This window comes from Salmo salar, chromosome 26 (genome assembly GCF_965601325.2).
Source record: "Salmo salar chromosome 26, fSalSal1, whole genome shotgun sequence".
Lineage (NCBI taxonomy): Eukaryota > Metazoa > Chordata > Actinopteri > Salmoniformes > Salmonidae > Salmo > Salmo salar.
In genome coordinates this window covers 43,552,501-43,573,126 of record NC_138316.1, presented here as the reverse complement: position 1 = coordinate 43,573,126, position 20,626 = coordinate 43,552,501, and the positions used below count along the sequence as shown (strand labels likewise).

The 20,626-nt window shown below is 44.2% G+C and overlaps 1 protein-coding gene across 2 annotated transcripts in view; it reads left to right on the top strand.

The window, feature by feature from the left end:
• The first annotated feature begins 15,888 nt into the window (after window positions 1–15,888).
• LOC106587897 (uveal autoantigen with coiled-coil domains and ankyrin repeats protein) overlaps window positions 15,889–20,626 on the top strand; it is an 83,465-nt gene continuing 78,727 nt past the window's right edge. For both annotated transcript variants that reach the window (XM_045708917.2, XM_045708915.2), the window contains exon 1: window positions 15,889–16,134. In XM_045708917.2, coding sequence (XP_045564873.1) covers window positions 16,087–16,134 — 48 coding nt within the window. In that variant the 5' untranslated portion in view covers window positions 15,889–16,086. The remainder of the gene's footprint in view (window positions 16,135–20,626) is intronic.

Sequence of the window (20,626 nt, the reverse complement as noted above, 5' to 3'; positions counted from 1 at the left end):
TCTACTTCCTGTACTGTGGTGCCCTATATCATCTACTTCCTGTACTGTGGTGCCCTATATCATCGACTTCCTGTACAGTGGTGCCCTATATCATCTACTTCCGGTACAGTGGTGTCCTATATCATCTACTTCCTGTACTGTGGTGTCCTATATCCACCACTTCCTGTACAGTGGTGTCCCAGATCATCTACCTCCTGTACTGGGGTGCCCTATATCATCTACTTCCTGTACAGTGGTGTCCTATATCATCTACTTCCTGTACAGTGGTGCCCTAGATCATCTACTTCCTATACGTGTAAATGTTTTGCTCCATGAAGTAATCCAGAAATGTGTACGGCACCATCTTGTCTATTTCAAGTCATCGATTGAGACATTCTGTAGCTAACCTACTCCAAGATGTGTGGAGATAGGCCTTTGCAAAACATAAATGGAAAGGACTTGAGTCACTAAGGTACTAAATTCATTGATTTTAATTGACAGAATACAAGGTGGCTGAGGTGTGGGCCAATGGTGTCTTTCTAACAGCTTCCAGCAACAAATGCAAGCTGCAATTCCAACCGAGTCAGTCAGTAAATGGTGAGTGACAAGCCAACAAAATAGGAGAGTCTACGAGGCTACGCCTCCCTGTCCGTCTCTTACTCCAAAAAGTTTTGGGACACTGTAAAGTCCATGGAGAACAAGAGCACCTCCTCCCAGCTGCCCACTGCACTGGGGCTAGGTAACACGGTCACTACCGATAAATCCATGATAATCGAAAATGTCAATTAGCATTTCTCTACGGCTGGCCATGCTTTCCTCCTGGCTACTGTCGTGGAAAATTGCAAGATTATGTTACAATGCTTGTATTGTATTGTATTATAATGGTTGTTTTATTCGACAGAATAGAGTATTCTGTTAACTATTGTGTGTGTTTTACTGAGGATGGGCCTCTATAAGATAGCACTGACAGAGGAGATTTACGATGTCTTTGGGTAATAAAGCCTAAAGAGCATTCCAGAGAACATGAGCTAATGATTCTGTTCTATACCGTACCAGGGAGAGACGGTTCCAGTTTGGAGTAGGAGGACCAGACACTGGTCTATACAATGAAAACTGTTGACACAGCAGTTGCTGTCTGCTATGTTTTATAGATATCTTTCATACAAATCTTAACCTTGTGACCATTTTATGTATCTGTTGTTCGTCATGTACGTTGAGAGGGGTGTATCTTGGCTATAAAAGATCTTTGTACTTTTGTGTTGTCACTTTTGAATGGCACATCATTGAAAGTCAAGTGCTATTGCAAAGCTCTTATCATTAAAGATGAAGTTTAAGTATAACTCTGACTGGTGTGTGAAGTTTGTAACTCTCCTCATTTGGTAAAGCAGAAATTAGCCCCACACTACCCCAACCCCGGCCAACAGCCCCCCCCCCCCCCCCCCCCCCCCCGCAGCTACTTGCCCGAGCCTCCCCAGCTTCTCCTTCACCCAAATCCAGATCGCAGATGTTCTGAAAGAGCTGCAAAACCTGGACCCGTACAAATCAGCTGTGCTAGACAATCTGGACCCTCTCTTTCTAAAACTATCCGCCGCCATTGTTGCAACCCCTATTACCAGCCTGTTCAACCTCTCTTTTGTATCGTCCGAGATCCCTAAAGATTGGAAAGCTGCCGCGGTCATCCCCCTCTTCAAAGGGGGTGACACTCTAGACCCAAACTGCTATAGACCTATATCCATCCTGTCCTGCCTCTCTAAAGTCTTCGAAAGCCAAGTTAATAAACAGACCACTCATTTCGTACCTTCTCCGCTGTGCAATCCGGTTTCCGAGCTGGTCACAGGTGCACCTCAGCCACGCTCAAGGTACTAAACGATATCATAACCGCCATCGATAAAAGACAGTACTGTGCAGCCGTATTCATCGACCTAGCCAAGGCTTTCGACTCTGTCAATCACCATATTCTTATCGGCAGACTCAATAGCCTTGGTTTCTCTAATGACTGCTTCGCCTGGTTCACCAACTACTTTGCAGACAGAGTTCACTGTGTCAAATTGGAGGGCCTGTTGTCCGGACCTCTAGCAGTCTCTATGGGGGTACCACAGGGTTCAATTCTCGGGCCGACTCTTTTCTCTGTATATATCAATGATGTCGCTCTTGCTGCGGGTGATTCCCTGATCCACCTCTACGCAGACGACACCATTCTGTATACTTCTGGCCCTTCTTTGGACACTGTGCAAAATAACCTCCAAATGAGCTTCAATGCCATACACCACTCCTTCCGTGGCCTCCAACTGCTCTTAAATGCTAGTAAAACCAAATGCATGCTTTTCAACCGTTCGCTGCCCGCACCTGCCCGCCCGACTAGCATCACCACCCTGGACGGTTCTGACCTAGAATATGTGGACAACAATAAATACCTAGGTGTCTGGCTAGACTGTAAACTCTCCTTCCAGACTCATATTAAACCTCTCCAATCCAAAATCAAATCTAGAATCGGCTTTCTATTTCGCAACAAAGCCTCCTTCACTCACGCCGCCAAACTTACTCTAGTAAAACTGACTATCCTACCGATCCTCGACTTCGGCGATGTCATCTACAAAATAGCTTCCAATACTCTACTCAGCAAATTGGATGCAGTCTATCACAGTGCCATCCGCTTTGTTACCAAAGCACCTTATACCACCCACCACTGCGACCTGCATACTCTAGTCGGCTGGCCCTCGCTACATATTCGTCGCCAGACCCACTGGCTCCAGGTCATCTATAAGTCTATGCTAGGTAAAGCTCCGCCTTATCTCAGCTCACTGGTCACGACAACAACACCCACACGTAGCACGCGTTCCAGCAGGTATATCTCATCCCCAAAGCCAACACCTCATTTGGCCGCCTTTCCTTCCAGTTCTCTGCTGCCAGTGACTGGAACGAATTGCAAAGATCGCTGAAGCTGGAGACTTATATTTCCCTCACCAACTTTAAACATCAGCTATCTGAGCAGCTAACCGATTACTGCAGCTGTACGTAGTCCATCTGTAAATAGCCCACCCAATCTACCTACCTCATCCCCATACTGTTTTTATTTACTTTTCTGCTCTTTTGCACACCAGTATCTCTACTTGCACATCATCATCTGCTCATTTATCACTCCAGTGTTAATCTGCTAAATTGTAATTCTTCGCTACTACAGTGAGGGAAAAAAGTATTTGATCCCCTGCTGATTTTGTTCGTTTGCCCACTGACAAAGAAATTATCCGTCTATAATTTGAATGGTAGGTTTATTTGAAATGTGAGAGACAGAATAACAAAAAATCCAGAAAAACATATGTCAAAAATGTTATAAAATGATTTGCATTTTAATGAGGGAAATAAGTATTTGACCCCTCTGCAAAACATGACATAGTACTTGGTGGCAAAACGCTTGTTGGCCATCACAGAGGTCAGACGTTTCTTGTAGTTGGCCACCAGGTTTGCACACATCTCAGGAGGGATTTTGTCCCACTCCTCTTTGCAGATCTTCTCCAAGTCATTAAGGTTTCGAGGCTGACGTTTGGCAACTCGAACCTTCAGCTCCCTCCACAGATTTTCTATGGGATTAAGGTCTGGAGACTGGCTAGGCCACTCCAGGACCTTAATGTGCTTCTTCTTGAGCCACTCCTTTGTTATCTTGGCCGTGTGTTTTGGGTCATTGTCACGCTGGAATACCCATCCACGACCCATTTTCAATGCCCTGGCTGAGGGAAGGAGGTTCTCACCCAAGATCTGACGATACATGGCCCTGTCCATCGTCCCTTTGATGCGGTGAAGTTGTCCTGTCCCCTTAGCAGAAAAACACCCCCAAAGCAAAATGTTTCCACCTCCATGTTTGACGGTGGAGATGGTGTTCTTGGGGTCATAGGCAGCATTCCTCCTCCTCCAAACACGGCGAGTTGAGTTGATGCCAAAGAGCTCCATTTTGGTCTCATCTGACCACAACACTTTCACCCAGTTGTCCTCTGAATCATTCAGATGTTCATTGGCAAACTTCACACGGGCATGTATATGTGCTTTCTTGAGCAGGGAGACCTTGCGGGCACCGCAGGATTTCAGTCCTTCACGGCGTGGTGTGTTACCAATTGTTTTCTTGGTGACTATGGTCCCAGCTGCCTTGAGATCATTGACAAGATCCTCCCGTGTAGTTCTGGGCTGATTCCTCACCGTTCTCATGATCATTGCAACTCCATGAGGTGAGATCTTGCATGGAGCCCCAGGCTGAGGGAGATTGACAGTTCTTTTGTGTTTCTTCCATTTGCTAATAATCGTACCAACTGTTGTCACCTTCTCACCAAGCTGCTTGGCGATGGTCTTGTAGCCCATTCCAGCCTTGTGTAGGTCTACAATCTTGTCCCTGACATCCTTGGAGAGCTCTTTGGTCTTGGCCATGGTGGAGAGTTTGGAATCTGATTGATTGATTGCTTATGTTAGGAGTGTGCTCCTAATCTCAGCTCGTTACCTGTATAAAAGACACCTGGGAGCCTGAAATCTTTCTGATTGAGAGGGGGTCAAATAATTATTTCCCTCATTAAAATGCAAATCAATTTATAACATTCTTGACATGCATTTTTCTGGATTTTTGTTGTTGTTATTCTGTCTCTCAGCAAACCTACCATTAAAATTATAGACTGATAATTTCTTTGTCAGTGAGCAAACGTACAAAATCAGCAGGGGATCAAATACTTTTTTCCCTCACTGTATGGCCTATTTATTGCCTTACCTCCTCACGCCATTTGCACACACTGTATATAAACGTACTTTTTTTCTATTGTGTTATTGACTTGTTTATTGTGTTATTGGCTTGTTTATTGTTTATTCCATGTTATTCCATGTGTCACTCTGTGTTGTTGTTTGTGTCGCACTGCTTTGCTTTATCTTGGCCAGGTCACAGTTGTAAATGAGAACTTGTTCTCAACTGGCCTACCTGGTTAAATAAAGGTGAAATAAAATAAAATAAACAATCTGGATAGAGTATAGACTTCTAAATGTGTCAATCAGCGGCGAGTGGTGGGAGGAGCTATAGGAGGACGGGCTCATTGTAATGGCTGGAATGGAATTAACGGAACGGTATCAAACATATGGAAACCACGTTTGATTCAGTTCCTTTTAATCCATTCCAGCCATTACAATGTGCCTGTCCTCCTATATCTCCTAGCACCAGCCTCCACTGGTGTCAATGAATTCTGCACTAATGTAAAATAACTGGTTAAGCAAAAGCACAATCTGAGAAGACATTGAATGTAGAAAGGATTCATCAAATCCAGGTGTTAATTAAACGTGCAAGTCATTGGACTGTACTTATTTATGCTAATAATGAATTGAATATTACTCTGTTTACTTGTCAGATTTGACGATTGGCATACACGAAGATGAGAACCGATGAGGCAGCACCGACATGCCAAAGGAAAATCAGAAAGGAAGTGATGAGTGAACAACCATTTCACACTGTAGGTGTGGTGACTGTGTGGTCTTAGGCAGGGTTTCTCATACTGGGTCCTGGGGCCCCCTCTGGGTGCACGTTTTGGTTTGTGCCCCCTAGCACTACACAGCTGTTTCAAATAACCATAGCTTCATGATGAGTTGGTTATTTGAATCAGCTCTGTAGTGCTAGGCCAAAAACCAAAATGTGCATCCAGTGCTGGGGCCCCAGGACCAAGTTTGAGAACACCCTGGTCTGAGAACAACCTGGTCTGAGGACAGCCTGGTCTGAGAACACCCTGGTCTGAGGACAGCCTGGTCTGAGAACACCCTGGTCTGAGGACAGCCTGGTCTGAGGACAGCCTGGTCTGAGGACAGCCTGGTCTGAGGACACCCTGATCTGATGACTCTTGGTTTAAGGACAACCTGGTCTGAGAACACCCTGATCTGATGACTCTTGGTTTAAGGACAACCTGGTCTGAGAACACCCTGGTCTGAGAACACCCTGGTCTGAGGACAGCCTGGTCTGAGAACACCCTGGTCTGAGAACACCCTGGTCTGAGGACAACCTGGTCTGAGAACACCCTGGTCTGAGAACACCCTGGTCTGAGGACAGCCTGGTCTGAGGACACCCTGATCTGATGACTCTTGGTTTAAGGACAACCTGGTCTGAGGACAGCCTGGTCTGAGGACAGCCTGATCTGATGACTCTTGGTTTAAGGACAGCCTGGTCTGAGAACACCCTGGTCTGAGGACAGCCTGGTCTGAGGACAGCCTTGTCTGAGGACAGCCTGGTCTGAGGACACCCTGATCTGATGACTCTTGGTTTAAGGACAACCTGGTCTGAGAACACCCTGATCTGATGACTCTTGGTTTAAGGACAGCCTGGTCTGAGAACACCCTGGTCTGAGGACAGCCTGGTCTGAGGACAGCCTGGTCTGAGGACAGCCTGGTCTGAGGACACCCTGATCTGATGACTCTTGGTTTAAGGACAACCTGGTCTGAGAACACCCTGATCTGATGACTCTCGGTTTAAGGACAGCCTGGTCTGAGAACACCCTGGTCTGAGAACACCCTGGTCTGAGGACACCCTGGTCTGAGGACAGCCTGGTCTGAGGACAGCCTGGTCTGAGGACAGCCTGGTCTGAAAACACCCTGGTCTGAAAACACCCTGGTCTGAGGACAGCCTTGTCTGAGGACAGCCTGGTCTGAGGACAGCCTGATCTGATGACTCTTGGTTTAAGGACAACCTGGTCTGAGAACACCCTGATCTGATGACTCTCGGTTTAAGGACAGCCTGGTCTGAGAACACCCTGATCTGATGACTCTTGGTTTAAGGACAACCTGGTCTGAGAACAGCCTGGTCTGAGGACAACCTGGTCTGAGGACAGCCTGGTCTGAGAACAGCCTGGTCTGAGGACAAACTGGTCTGAGGACAACCTGGTCTGAGGACAACCTGGTCTGAGAACACCCTGGTCTGAGGACAGCCTGGTCTGAGGACAGCCTGGTCTGAGGACAGCCTGGTCTGAGGACACCCTGATCTGATGACTCTTGGTTTAAGGACAACCTGGTCTGAGAACACCCTGATCTGATGACTCTCGGTTTAAGGACAGCCTGGTCTGAGAACACCCTGGTCTGAGAACACCCTGGTCTGAGGACAGCCTGGTCTGAGGACACCCTGGTCTGAGGACACCCTGGTCTGAGGACAGCCTGGTCTGAGGACAGCCTGGTCTGAGGACAGCCTGGTCTGAGGACAGCCTGGTCTGAAAACACCCTGGTCTGAAAACACCCTGGTCTGAGGACAGCCTGATCTGATGACTCTTGGTTTAAGGACAACCTGGTCTGAGAACACCCTGATCTGATGACTCTTGGTTTAAGGACAACCTGGTCTGAGAACAGCCTGGTCTGAGAACAGCCTGGTCTGAGGACAAACTGGTCTGAGGACAGCCTGGTCTGAGGACAACCTGGTCTGAGGACAGCCTGGTCTGAGAACAGCCTGGTCTGAGGACAAACTGGTCTGAGGACAGCCTGGTCTGAGGACAACCTGGTCTGAGGACAACCTGGTCTGAGGACAGCCTGATCTGATGACTCTTGGTTTAAGGACAACCTGGTCTGAGAACACCCTGATCTGATGACTCTTGGTTTAAGAACAACCTGGTCTGAGAACAACCTGGTCTGAGAACAGCCTGGTCTGAGGACAGCCTGGTCTGAGAACAACCTGGCCTGAGGACAGCCTGGTCTGAGGACAACCTGGGCTGAGGACAGCCTGGTCTGAGAACACCCTGGTCTGAGGACAGCCTGGTCTGAGAACACCCTGGTCTGAGAACAGCCTGGTCTGAAGACACCCTGATCTGATGACTCTTGGTTTAAGGACAACCTGGTCTGAGAACACCCTGGTCTGAGGACAGCCTGGTCTGAGAACAGCCTGGTCTGAGGACAGCCTGGTCTGAGGACAGCCTGTTCTGAGGACAACCTGGTCTGATGACGCTTTTCCCACGTCAGGAAGAAAAATGAAGTGTTTGTGTGCGCAAACATTGACATCCATGTTTGGTTTTGATCTGGAGGGGGTGGTAGCATCGAACAATTGGATTTAATTATGACTGGCAGCTCCTCCTACCCAACACACTCGACCACTGAACAGTCGATCAAAGTAGGCAGTGAATTGTAATGTAATGTAATGTAAACTATGTAAGTGAATAATGTCTTGTGCTATTTAAAAAATATATATATATATTTCACCTTTATTTAACTAGGCAAGTCTGTTAAGAACAAATTCTTATTTACAATGACGGCCTACCCCCGGCCAAACCTGGATGACGCTGGGTCAAATGTGCGCCGCCCTATGGGACTCCCATTCACCGCCGGTTGGGATACAGCCTGGATTCAAACCAAGGTCTGTGGCGACGCCTCTAGCACTGAGATGCAGTGCCTTAGACCGCTGCGCCACTTGGGAGCCCATATTGATAACAAAATATAAAGGTAAATGTATTACAAATAAAAACATGTCCCAAAGAAGGACTGGGCAAACTTCAATTAGAAAATACTAAAACCAATCAGCAAGTCCTGGTTTTATTATAAAAAGTTACTGAGAATAAAGCATTTAATGATTGCACCTTATTATACTGTTATACTAAACTAACCTGGCTACAACTGGGTTTTGTTTTGCCTGCTGATAGAGGGGCTCAAACAACTCTTCCCTGGTGTACATGATCTCTGACAGAGGGGCTCAACCATCTCTTCCCTGGTGTACATGATCTCTGACAGAGGGGCTCAACCATCTCTTCCCTGGCAGACATGATCTCGGACAGAGGGGCTCAACCATCTCTTCCCTGGCATACATGATCTCTGACAGAGGGGCTCAACTATCTCTTCCCTGGAATACATTATGTCTTTGACGACAGCAAAGAGGGTCTGCCTGTCTCTTAGGTCTACTCCACTCTCCTTGCTCCACAGCCACCTCCACACTGCCTGGAGTAAGTGGAAGGTGCAGAGGCTAAGTTTGGCCCCTGGAAACACCCTCCCAATGCTCCCCTCTCTGTCTTGCAGCTATCTGTAATGATGAGGTGAGGACCAGCCTGACTTCTCCCTGCAAAGGCCTCCTCCCTCAGTTGAAGGCCCTCAAGGATTGTGGCCTCATCTTCAGACGGAGTCAGGATAACCCCAAGGGGGAGACCGCCAGCACAGCTGTGGCTAAGGGGAAGAAAAACTGCAGTTTTCTCTGTCTGTGTTCCCAGAGGAATCAGTGAAGCAGAGCTCCCAACTGTGTCTGGTCTGATGGACACGCTTCATCAGTGGGGGGAGCAGATATCCACGAGAAGGGTTCCTCCAGAAGATTTCTCAATCTTGGCGTATATCTCGCCGCAGCTAGGATTATACTCCTCAACCTGCCTCTCTAGGGCTGAGAGCATCTCAGGCCCATTCTGTTCCCCATGTCACGACTTCTACTGAAGTTAATGCCCCTCCTTGTTCGGGTGGTGTTCGGCGGTCGACGTCACCGGCCTTCTAGCCACCATTGATCAGTTTTTCATTTTCCATTGGTTTTGTCTGGTCTCTTTACACACCTGTTTCATATCCCAGTAATTATATGTTGTGTATTTAACCCTCTGATTCCCCTCATTTCTCTGTCGGTGATTGTTTGTTTGTGATGTACGTGTTGTTTGTATATCGGTGTGCGACGGGTTATTGTTTTACCCGGATTCTTTTCTACGTTGGTTTTGGGAATAAATATTCCATTTTTTAAACCACTCTATTTTCTCCTGCGCCTGACTTCCCTGCCACCTACATACACGGACTATGACACCCCATTACTCCTTCCTGAACACTTTGTGGTACAATCTGTGCAAAAGGTAAAAGATGTGTCCAACTTCCTACATCTGTTCACTAGTAATACTAGAACACTGACCACATCTGTTCACTAGTAATACTAGAACACTGACCACAATGCAAAAGGAAATGCTCCTAATCATCACAACACAAGACTGTCCTGAATTCTAAAAATATCACCAAGTTTCTTAGGCGCTTCGTTAAATCATATGAATTTACCTATAGCAGAACTGGAGGTCTGGACAGAGGGATCTGTTTGCAGAGGTGAAGATGTAGTCCTCTCTGTACTCTATCTGCAGGTCGTTCTTAGGGACCGTCAGTGCAGATGAGGGGGGAGTGACAGATTTCAAAGAGCTGGGTCAGTGTCTCTATGGCTTTAGCCCCCACATCCCTGTGCCTGAGGGCATCTGCCACAAACAATATTCTAGAAGATGAGGGTGTTTTTGCTCCTGGGACCAACCACACACAAAACTGTGTCAAAATGAGTCAGAGAAAACAGAGGGGATAACTGGATTAACAAACAGGCTTATTAGACAGAATCTCTGACCCACCTGCTCAATCTTCCGGTCTTGTCGGCACATGTCATCAGGGTACAGGTCATCTTTGCCTCGCAGAAGGTGTTCTTGGACAGTCTTCTGTCATTGGCTGTTTGGGATTTGACAGCCACATTGTGTTGACACCTATAATGAGCCTGAACAAAATATATGGACTTTATTCTTCTCATTTCTATAAAACAGCAAAACTATTTACAGGGATAGTGTAGGAGACTAAACAAACAAAACATTTCTGAGAGAGAGAGAGTCACCGTGTGTGGCCCCAACAGTGTTGCTGATTTGGCCTTACCTTAAAAAGCACACGCTGTCCTTTACTTGGTTTTGTGACAGCGACCCTTCAAGTGACTCCTGACTTTTGTGTTTTCTTTAGCCACTCGTTAAACTGACTTACTCCTTCGATGGCCATTCAAAAGGATACCTCAAAAGCACAGTGGTCCATTTGTGTGAGCCTCTCCTCATAGGAATAGACATGGTACCTTCACCCAGGAGGTTACCAACTCTATGAATTTAAGAAGAAATGTTGTCAACAGTGATATTGATTGACATAACTACAGTGGTGGAAAATGTACTCAATTGTCATACTTGAGTAAAAGTAAAGATACCTTAATAGAAAAGTCACCCAGTAAAATACTACTTCAGTAAAAGTGTACTTTAGTATCAAAAGTAAATGGAATTGCTAAAATGTACTTAAGTATCAAAAGTAAAAGTATAAACCATTTCAAATTCCTTATATTAAGCAAACCAGAAGGCACAATTTTATTGACAGATAGCCAGGGGCACACTCCTACACATAATTTACAAACAAAGCATTTGTGTTTAGTGAGTCCGCCAGATCAGAGGCAGTAGGGATGACCAGGGATGTTCTCTTGTTAAGTGTGTGAATTGGAGTACTTTTGGGTGTCAGGGAAAATGTATGGAGTAAAAACTACATTATTTTATTTAGGAATGTAGTGAAGTAAAAGTAAAAGTTGTCAAAAATATAAATAGTAAAGTACAGATACTCCCAAAAACTACTTAAGAAGTACTTTAAAGTATTTTTACTTAAGTACTTTACACCACTGCATAACTACATAGGTCACAAAAAAAATGTATGAGCATACCAGCTAACAACTCGTTTTTTTTATCATGAACGCACTGATGAGGCGTTTGTTAGCAACAGTAACTGGAACTTTTTGAAGGCATCCAATCACCGTTCTCATGCTGTTGACCAATGACTCAGACTTGGAATACGCCCCTAAGATAAACGGGGTGTGGTTTCGGCTAACCTCATTTACGTCAGACATTTACTTATGAATAACTGCATTAGCACATGTGAGCAAGCTTAAATTGCTATAATTTGAGTAGCAGTATATATTGGCTAGAATATTTAATTATGTGTAAAAAGCGATGAGAGTTTAAGTTTAAAAAGCTAGACCCAGGCTGATCAGAGGATATAATGAGCTCAATTAATAAAAACAAAAAATTACATGATGGTTATCTTACTCTTCAGACTAGGAGGCAGAATTTCTGGAAGAATATTAAAGCTTTAGACTAAACCCCCCCAAAAATGAAATATGTTGAAGACACTAAATGACTAGCACAAAATATTTGCGTGGCTACCCACACTCCTTTCTCTGGCCAAATGCTACACCACGCCCTTGCACATTAGTTTCTTCTCTGCACCCTTCACCGAACGTGAACACATTTGGGGCCGTCTGAGCTAGAATTAGAACACACCTGGGTGAAGCAGCGGTTTAAAAATTCGTCCTTGGCTTTGATCTTCTGACTGGTTAGAGACGATCCAATCGCTGATTACTTTCTTTTGTATAACGCCCTTCATGCCCTCATCACCACAAACTACTTCAATGATAGCAGTCTCAGATAAAATATAAACGCAACATGCAACAATTTCGAAGTTCATATAAGGAAATCAGTCAATTGAAATACATTCATTAGGCCCTAATCTATGCTTTTCACATGACTGGGAATACAGATATGCATCTGTTGGTCACAGATACCTTAAAAAAAAGTAGGGGCGTGGATCAGAAAACCAGACAGTATCATGTGTGACCATCATTTACCTCATGCAGCGCAATACATCTCCTTCACATAGAGTTGATCAGGCTGTTGATTGTGGAATGTTGTCCCGCTCCTTTTCAATGGCTGTGCGACGTTTTGGATATTGGCGAGAACTGGTGTACACGTCGATCCAGAGCATCCCAAACGTGCTCAATGCGTGACATGTCAGGTGAGTATGCAGGCCATGGAAGAACTGGGACACTTTCAGCTTCAGGGAATTGTGGACAGATCCTTGCTACATGGGGCTATGCATTATCATGCTGAAACATGAGGGGATGGAAGCGGATGAATGGCACGGTGATGGGCCTCAGGATCTCGTCCCGGTATCTCTGTGCATTCAAATTGCCATCGATAAAATGCATTTGTGTTTGTTTTTAGAGCTTTTGCCTGCCCATACCATAACCCCATCGCCACAATGGGGCACTCTGTTCACAACGTTGACATCAGATAACCGCTCACCCACATGACGCCTGTCATCTGCCCGGCACAGTTGAAATCGGGATTAATCCGTGAAGAGCACACTTCTCCCGAGTGCCAGTGGCCATCGAAGGTGAGCATTTGTCCACTGAAGTCTCTGGTGGACATTCCTGCAGTCAGCATTACAATTGCTTGCTCTATAAAAACTTGAGACATCTGTGGCATTGTGTTGTGTGACAAAACTTCACATTTTAGATTGACCTTTTATTGTCCCCAGCACAAGGTGCACCTGTGTAATTATCATGCTGTTTAATAACTTTGTTGATATGCCACACCTGTCAGGTGGATGGATTATCTTGGCAAAGGAGAAATGCTCACAAACAGGGATATAAACAAATTTGTGCACAACATTTGAGAGAAATAAGCTTTTTGTGTGTATGTAACATTTCTGGGATCTTTTATTTCAGCTCATGAAACATGGGACCAACACTTTACATGGTGCATTTATAATTTTGTTCTGTGTAGTTTGAGTAGTCAGGCTAACAAAATCTACCTTTGTAGAAGCAGTGGCTAATATATCCAGTCTTCGCTGTACAGTGTGCCATGGACATAATGTTGTTGTTGGGTGCTAGCAGGAACCAATGACCATTAATGGTCAGCTCTGCTATTGACAGGCAGCGATGCCTGTTGACCTTGTATAACATCTCGACAATACAAAGGCTCTTCAGTGGAAGAGGAGTTTTCTCTGGCTTCAATCACACAGGTGCAGGACACAGCGTTGCCAGCAATGCAGTACTACGGGGAATCCATGGCAACGCTGTTGCTATGGAGACTTTGAGAGCTATAGTAAAAAAAAAAAAGCATCCAGTCGATATACCACAGGAGGTTGGTGGCGCCTTAATTGGGGAGGACGGGCTCGTGGTAATGGCTGGAGTGCAATAAGTGGAAGGATATCAAATCAAACCCATGTGTTTGTCATTCCATTCGCTCTGTTCCAGCCATTATAATGAGCCGTCCTCCCCTCAGCAGCCTCCACTGCAACATACTGTACATACACTCTGAGTCGACCTGTGGAATTTCACTTGAATGAAAGACAGTATACAGAGCCTTTGTATTGGGCGTGTCAGAGCTAGACATTCTTTGGGAGGTAGTTTAAGGTAAGAGGTGGGAGCTAGGACTTTAAAAGTTGTATTTATTATTCCAACAAAAAAGATGAATCTCACTCTGAAAATGATTCATAAACTATATACTTTTTCTTGTTTCCATGAAATATGTAACTATTTCCTCTTCTTGAGCAAAAAGTAAACAAGCAAGTGTGCTGATGCCTACAGTTTCAATTACAGCGCAGATTAGAACTATGTTATGTCTTATGTTGTTATCAATAACCAGGCAATTATTTTAAATTGGGAAAATAATTGCCCAGAAGGGGGCAATCTTTCTCTTTTTAGACTTGGTTGAGTTGAGCCATCCCACAGAAAATAACTGTCTGCTTAATTGATTCCACATTGACAGCGTACATTACTAGGCAACATTCCAATATGTTTTTTTAGGACAATTTTGATGAGACTTTGTGTAGTATTGTACCTCCTCCTGCCCAACCAGTTCAGTTTTCAAATCTAGAACTGTTTAGCAAATTCCTCTCCTAACATACATTAACCCTGAAAATATGCATTAGCCTATTCACACTGAGTATACCAAATGTTAGGAAGACTTTCGTAATGTTGTGTTGCACCTCTTTGGCCCTCAGAATTTGTCGGGGCATGGACAAGGTGTCGAAAGCATTCCACGAGGATGCTGGCCCATGTTGACTCCAATGCTTCTTACAGTTGTGTCAAGTTGGCTAGATGGCCTTTGGATGGTGAACCATTTTTGATACACGGGAAACTGTTGGGTGTGAAAAACCCAGCAGCGTTGCAGTTCTTGACACACTCAAACTGGTGGACCTGGCACCAACACCATACCCTGTTCAAAGGCACTTAAATAGTTTGTTTTGCCCGTTCACCCTCTGAATGGTACACATACACAATCCATGCTCAATTGTCTCAAGGCTTAAGAATCCTTCTTTAACCAGTCTCCTCCCCTTCATCTACACTGATTGAAGTAGATTTAACAAGTTACATCAATAAGGGATCATAGATATCACCTTGTCAGTCTATATCATGGAAAGAGCAGGTGTTCCTAATGTTTTGTACACTCAGTGTATAATGTGTATAATCCATGAGTACTCAAACCCCGGTCCAGCGACTGTCAAGTCAACACCATAACAAAAACGAGAGGTTGGAACCCCTTGATGAAGTCGCTAGGTGTTGGGTTAAGGTTGCTACATCACCCCCTTCCTTCGGGAGAGAGAAAATGTCCTTCACATGTACACACCTATTCCATGGCCTCATGGGTGCCATCCCACTTATGACACCAATGTATCAAATCCGGGGGGTAGACTTAAACCCTGGTCGAGCGACTGTCAAGCCAACACCTTAACCGTTACGCTCAGAGGTCTGAACCTCTTGACTTGGTTGCTAGGTGTTGGCTTAAGGTCTGTACAATATTAAGGACAAAAAAAGGAAAGGGGGGTACCTAGTCAGTTGTACAACTGAACGCATTATATTAGTTATAGTAAATGTATAAATGAGATCATAGTTTCTCATGGTGTCTAATGCAGTTCCATGAGCACACTTGTTTAGTATGAATTCAGTCATGCATTCAGTCAGGCATTCAGTAATGTATTCAGTCATGTATTAAGTAATGTATAAAAACAGAGCCCATAGTCATCATTTTGTAATTTTCATATTTGTAATGTTCCAGTATTACAAAAAAACAAGTATACCTAGGAATGTTTTTGGGAATGAATATGTGTGTGGGATATATGAGCTCTAGTGTGAATCATAAATCTAATAATCTATTTCTGAATTTCTGTAGGCAAGCCAGGTTCGGAAAGGCAAAGCTCGGCCTGCACGTCCCGCCATTTCCCTCTTTCAGCCAGGTAAACCTGACGTCACATCACCACAGATTTTAGGTTGTCCTGTGGGTTTTCCCATCAGCTCCTAGAGTACGGCTGCCTAGCTAACAAGGAAGTCCCTCCTTCACTTACAACGCATTGGTTACAACCCAAAGGGTACGGGACACATTGTATTCTCATTGGTTTATTTGGTTGTCAATTTAGCAGCTCTAGTTGGTTTGCGTCAGGTGAAAGTCGTACGGTACTCAGCGGAGAAAAAGTTGTTTCGTTTAGAAATGAAACGTTTGTCAACATCTTCAATTATAAATGTTGAATAATAAGATTTACAACTTCAACATCACCAGGTAAACAGCAGCAATGAAGAGTCTCAAGTACCGACTGAAAAAGCATGAAGTTACGCTCACAGTAAGTTGAATCAGAACTTTTTGTGAATTACACTTTCATTTTTAGTAAAGTTCAGTGTAGCCTGATATATCGGATTCAAATGATATCAACCAAGTTTTCCCGTTAAAGTTTCAAGCTTCCCAAACAAAAGCCTACCAACCCAAGCTAATCGGGGTTTGGTTACATCAAGCCCGTTTGTCATAATCATGTTGTTAATCATTGTCTTATTGACAAACGCTTAAAACAAAAGTTGCCAATTGAAGAATGCTCGTTTATCCAACTGTTCGTGGGCAAGGGAGTGGGGATTTGAGAAAGGATGTTGGAACATACACCCACGACACGAGCGCCCAATAACGCCAACTGTTCTCCCTATGGAGGGCATCGTGTCGTGTGTAAATCTGTGCAACAAAGTTAGCCTTGTTTAGAAGCTCTATCAGTCGGCCCTTCAGAGCCATTGAGCCTCAGCAAAATCGATCAATGTCCTCTAACCGCATATATTGTTTTATTGCGTCATATTTTGTCGTTGTCTTGTAGACGCCTATTATAGACAGGCAAGTTGAGACAACTGCAAGATTTAGATGGCACCGACTGTAGAGTGCGAGAACCTTTCACAGGCAACATTAGAATATCTGTCAGGGGACTGTCGTGCCTTTACATGTTCTAGAGCTACACAATTCCACACGGGTGTCATATCTGCCTATGGGTGCACTCTAAAATGTATGTATGTGTTATTTCTATATATATGTATGTGTATATATATATATATATATATATATATATATATATATACACACAAACAAACCAGTGCTATATAGTAGCCTAATGTTGACTCTATACCTATAATATTTAGTTGTTGTTGTACAGGTTAGGCCAGTAGGCCCACTATTTATGTCTGGAAGTGACCTGTATGTTACATGAGTGAAGTATCCCTTAGGCTATAACTGCTATATCCTACACAGCCTGCAGGGTAGTAGTATTAGGATTCTACTCAGTTCAGCAAGAGTTGTGTGGATGTTTGGCAGCGACAGCCCCTTCTCCCCACAGTAGGCTAATTAACATGAGAAAGGCACAAAGCCAAGAGCTGTTTATTGTCCATGTTTTTGGCCCAGTCCCGAGAAAAGGAATTCAGGAATTCCATTCAATTTAAATCACAGTGGACCAGTCTCACACGTATGCAGAGACGAGAAACGCACAGGTCATGGTGATGAGCTGCAGGCCAACGTTTAGCCTAGTAAAAAAACTAAAATAATAAACATAACTTGAGAAAAGCATTAATTTCCCCTGTGCACACTGATTTAAAAGGCAGCAGGTATCATGTCTAGAAAACAGGATTCCTCGTATTCTTATTTTGAAACCTCCAGACCTGTAACAGACACTATTGGATATAAAGAACCTTCAAATAGCGTAGACGGCCACCCATCGTTTCTAGAAAACACGATTAACATTTGACTGATCATTTTATGTTTGCCATGTTGCATACCGTTGTGCTTGCAGGGGCTAAAGTGACCTAGAATTGAGATGGGGGCGGGGGGGGAGAGATAGTTGCAGGATGAACCTGTGCATATGCCTGGAATTACAAAATGTGCCCCAAGAAATTATCTGTAAAGAGATAAGTATTTACACATTACAGATCACCGTTATCTGTCCAACTCCAAGGCCCGGGGTGGCAGGTAGCCTAGTGGTTAGAGTGTTGGACTAGTAACCGCAAGGTTGCAAGTTCGAATCCCCGAGCTGACAAGGTAAAAATCTGTCGTTCTGCCCCTGAACAAGGCAGTTAACCCACTGTTCCTAGGCCTTCATTGTAAAAAAGAATTTGTTCTTAACTGACTTGCCTAGTTAAATAAAATAAAAATTACTTCTAGACTCCTCATATTTACATTTTAGTCATTTAGCAGATGCTCTCATCCAGAGTGACTTACAGTAGTGAATGCATAGATTTCATTTCATGCATTTTTTTTTGTTGCACTGGCCCCCCGTGGGAATCGAACCCATGCTGGCGTTGCAAACACCATGCTCTACCAACTGAGCCACAGGGAAGCTGACCTGTTGACCTGAGCTTCCTGATTGATTCATTTGATACCATAGTTACCCTTAATCAATCCTTTTAGACCTACACACGTTCATGGGGGCAGGAGGTCCATTTGGAATTGATTGATATTTATGAAGTCATACAGAAAAGATACCAAAATAAAATTGGTTTTGAACTCTATGCTTGTACGTATGCATTTATTTCACTGTAAGGTTGTATTCAGCGCACGTGACAAATAAACTTTGATTTGTCTGTGTGAAGCATGAGGTGATACTGCCTGTAACCTACAAAATGGACTAGCATGTCCCTACTGAACTGACAGCATTAGTCTTGTGAGCCAGCTTCTCTATGGGTGTAACAGGGAACTCTCCCCACACCCTCATCATATTGTTATTATGAGAAGTACAGTTGTTGTAACTGACTACAGAACACAAAAAGAAGCACGGCCCACAGCCCAGCACAGCCTACACACTAATACAGTTGTGTTGTAATGGCTGCTTTCTCCAAAACCCATGAGGATGATTGTGCTGAAACAGTGAAATGTTTCAAGTGGTCTAACAGCTGTGTGAGTGAGTCAGCATGAGGCCTTTTGGAACAATAGCTGAATCTAATCCAGATCAATGTATTTTTCTACACATTCCTTTGTTTTTTCTGTCTTCCGAATAAGATCCTGGGGATTAGTTTCAGGTCTGTAGGGCAAAGGTAAGCTCTTTTTTACACTCCATTTGACAGAAATGATCTTGTATGTAGAGAGATTGCTCCTGAGTGCTGGTCTATACTTTCTGTTGAGGCTGCCAGACTTATTTGCCCCTTATCGAACACAACCTACAGAAAGCTACTTACTGTCAACGATCTGCACTCAAATACCCCCCCACCCCTTTTCTACTAGCTGTTTAATATCTATGCATAGTCACTTTACAAATGACCTCAACTAACCTGTACCCCTGCACATTATCTCAGTACCGGTACCCCATGTATGTAGCCTCTATTTCTTGAACTGCATTGTTGTTTAAGTGCTTGTAAGTAAGCATTTCACAGTACACCTTTTGTATTCAGAGCATGTGCCATTTTATTTTCAACACTTCTCCTGACACTGAAAACAGGCCCTAGTTCTGCATTGATAATACTGTACCACATCTGGCTGTATATTTAGATTATTATAATCTTATTTTTTCATCTTTATTTAACTGGGCAAGTCAGTTAAGAACAAATTCTTATTTACAGTGATGGCCTACACCGACCAAACCCGAACGACGCTGGACTGATTGTGTGCCGCCCTATGGGACTCCCAATCACGGCCGGTTGTGATACAGCCTGGATTCGAACCAGGGTGTCTGTAGTGATGCCTGAGATGCAGTGCCTTAGACCACTGTGCCACTCGGGAGCCATCCACATTCCACACCTTGCCCTTTTGAGTTTGAGGTAGTAAGCTGAGGTAGTAAGCTGAGGTAGTAAGCTGAGGTAGTAAGCTGAGGTAGTAAGCTGAGGTAGTAAGCTGAGGTAGTAAGCTGAGGTAGTAAGCTGAGGTAGGTCGCTGTTTCTCTTCAGGCTCAGAAAGCATTTGAAGTGACTTTATTTTACTTAACATTTTCGCCTCTGGTAAAGTTTGACACTTTTTCTTTTTAGAGAGTTTTGACAGTCCATCCCTCCGAGGCCTTTTAGCAACATTGTTTCTCTTCAATGAGAACAAGTTGTTTGCTCGTTTCGATTCACTCCTATTGATTTGTGCTTTGTGAATGTTTTGCTGCCTGATTCTTTTCCACTGCGTTTGGGTCTGTCAGATCTAATCAACGCATACAGATGTGGAGCCCTGGCATATTAGTTTGTTCACAGCTCTTCACAAATCACAGAGAATAACTGTGACGGGTCTGAGGTTCTGAAAGTTTGCCAGACAGCTGTTGGTGTTCTGTTCTTTCGGTTGAGTGAGGTGACATGAAGGAGGGTGCGTTCAATACCACACCTTAGACATGCTGGCGTTTAATCATTAGGAGCAGGTCTAAAACTATCTTTGGCACTGATCCCACAAGTAACCTTCAATGTCAAATTTCCCGCAAAATCTTCCCCCTGCTGCGGTAAATTGGCAGGGGTATATGGGGGTAACAGTGTAACAGAAGGAGGAACAGTATTGGCTCTGGAACAGTGTGTTTACACTAGGACAACAGGCCTGCCTGCTCTGCTCAGAGAAGATGGGGGAGGAGCAGACGGGCCAAGAACCAAGAGGAGAAAAAAACACAAGAAAATCAAGATAACTCATCCAAAGGACTTTGACTTCTCAAACACAGCAGAAAGCTAACACAATATGATGCCCCTATCACCTTATTAAGTCAGCAACTTACTTAGATAACTAGCGAGTTATCTCCTTCTGTTGCGCTTCTCCACTAGGATGAGAACTCAGAAACAGGCATTCTATCAACAGACAGCGCTCTGACTGATGTGTAGCTACTTTTCTCCAGTACTTTTTTCTGTGTAGCCAGCCTACTTTTT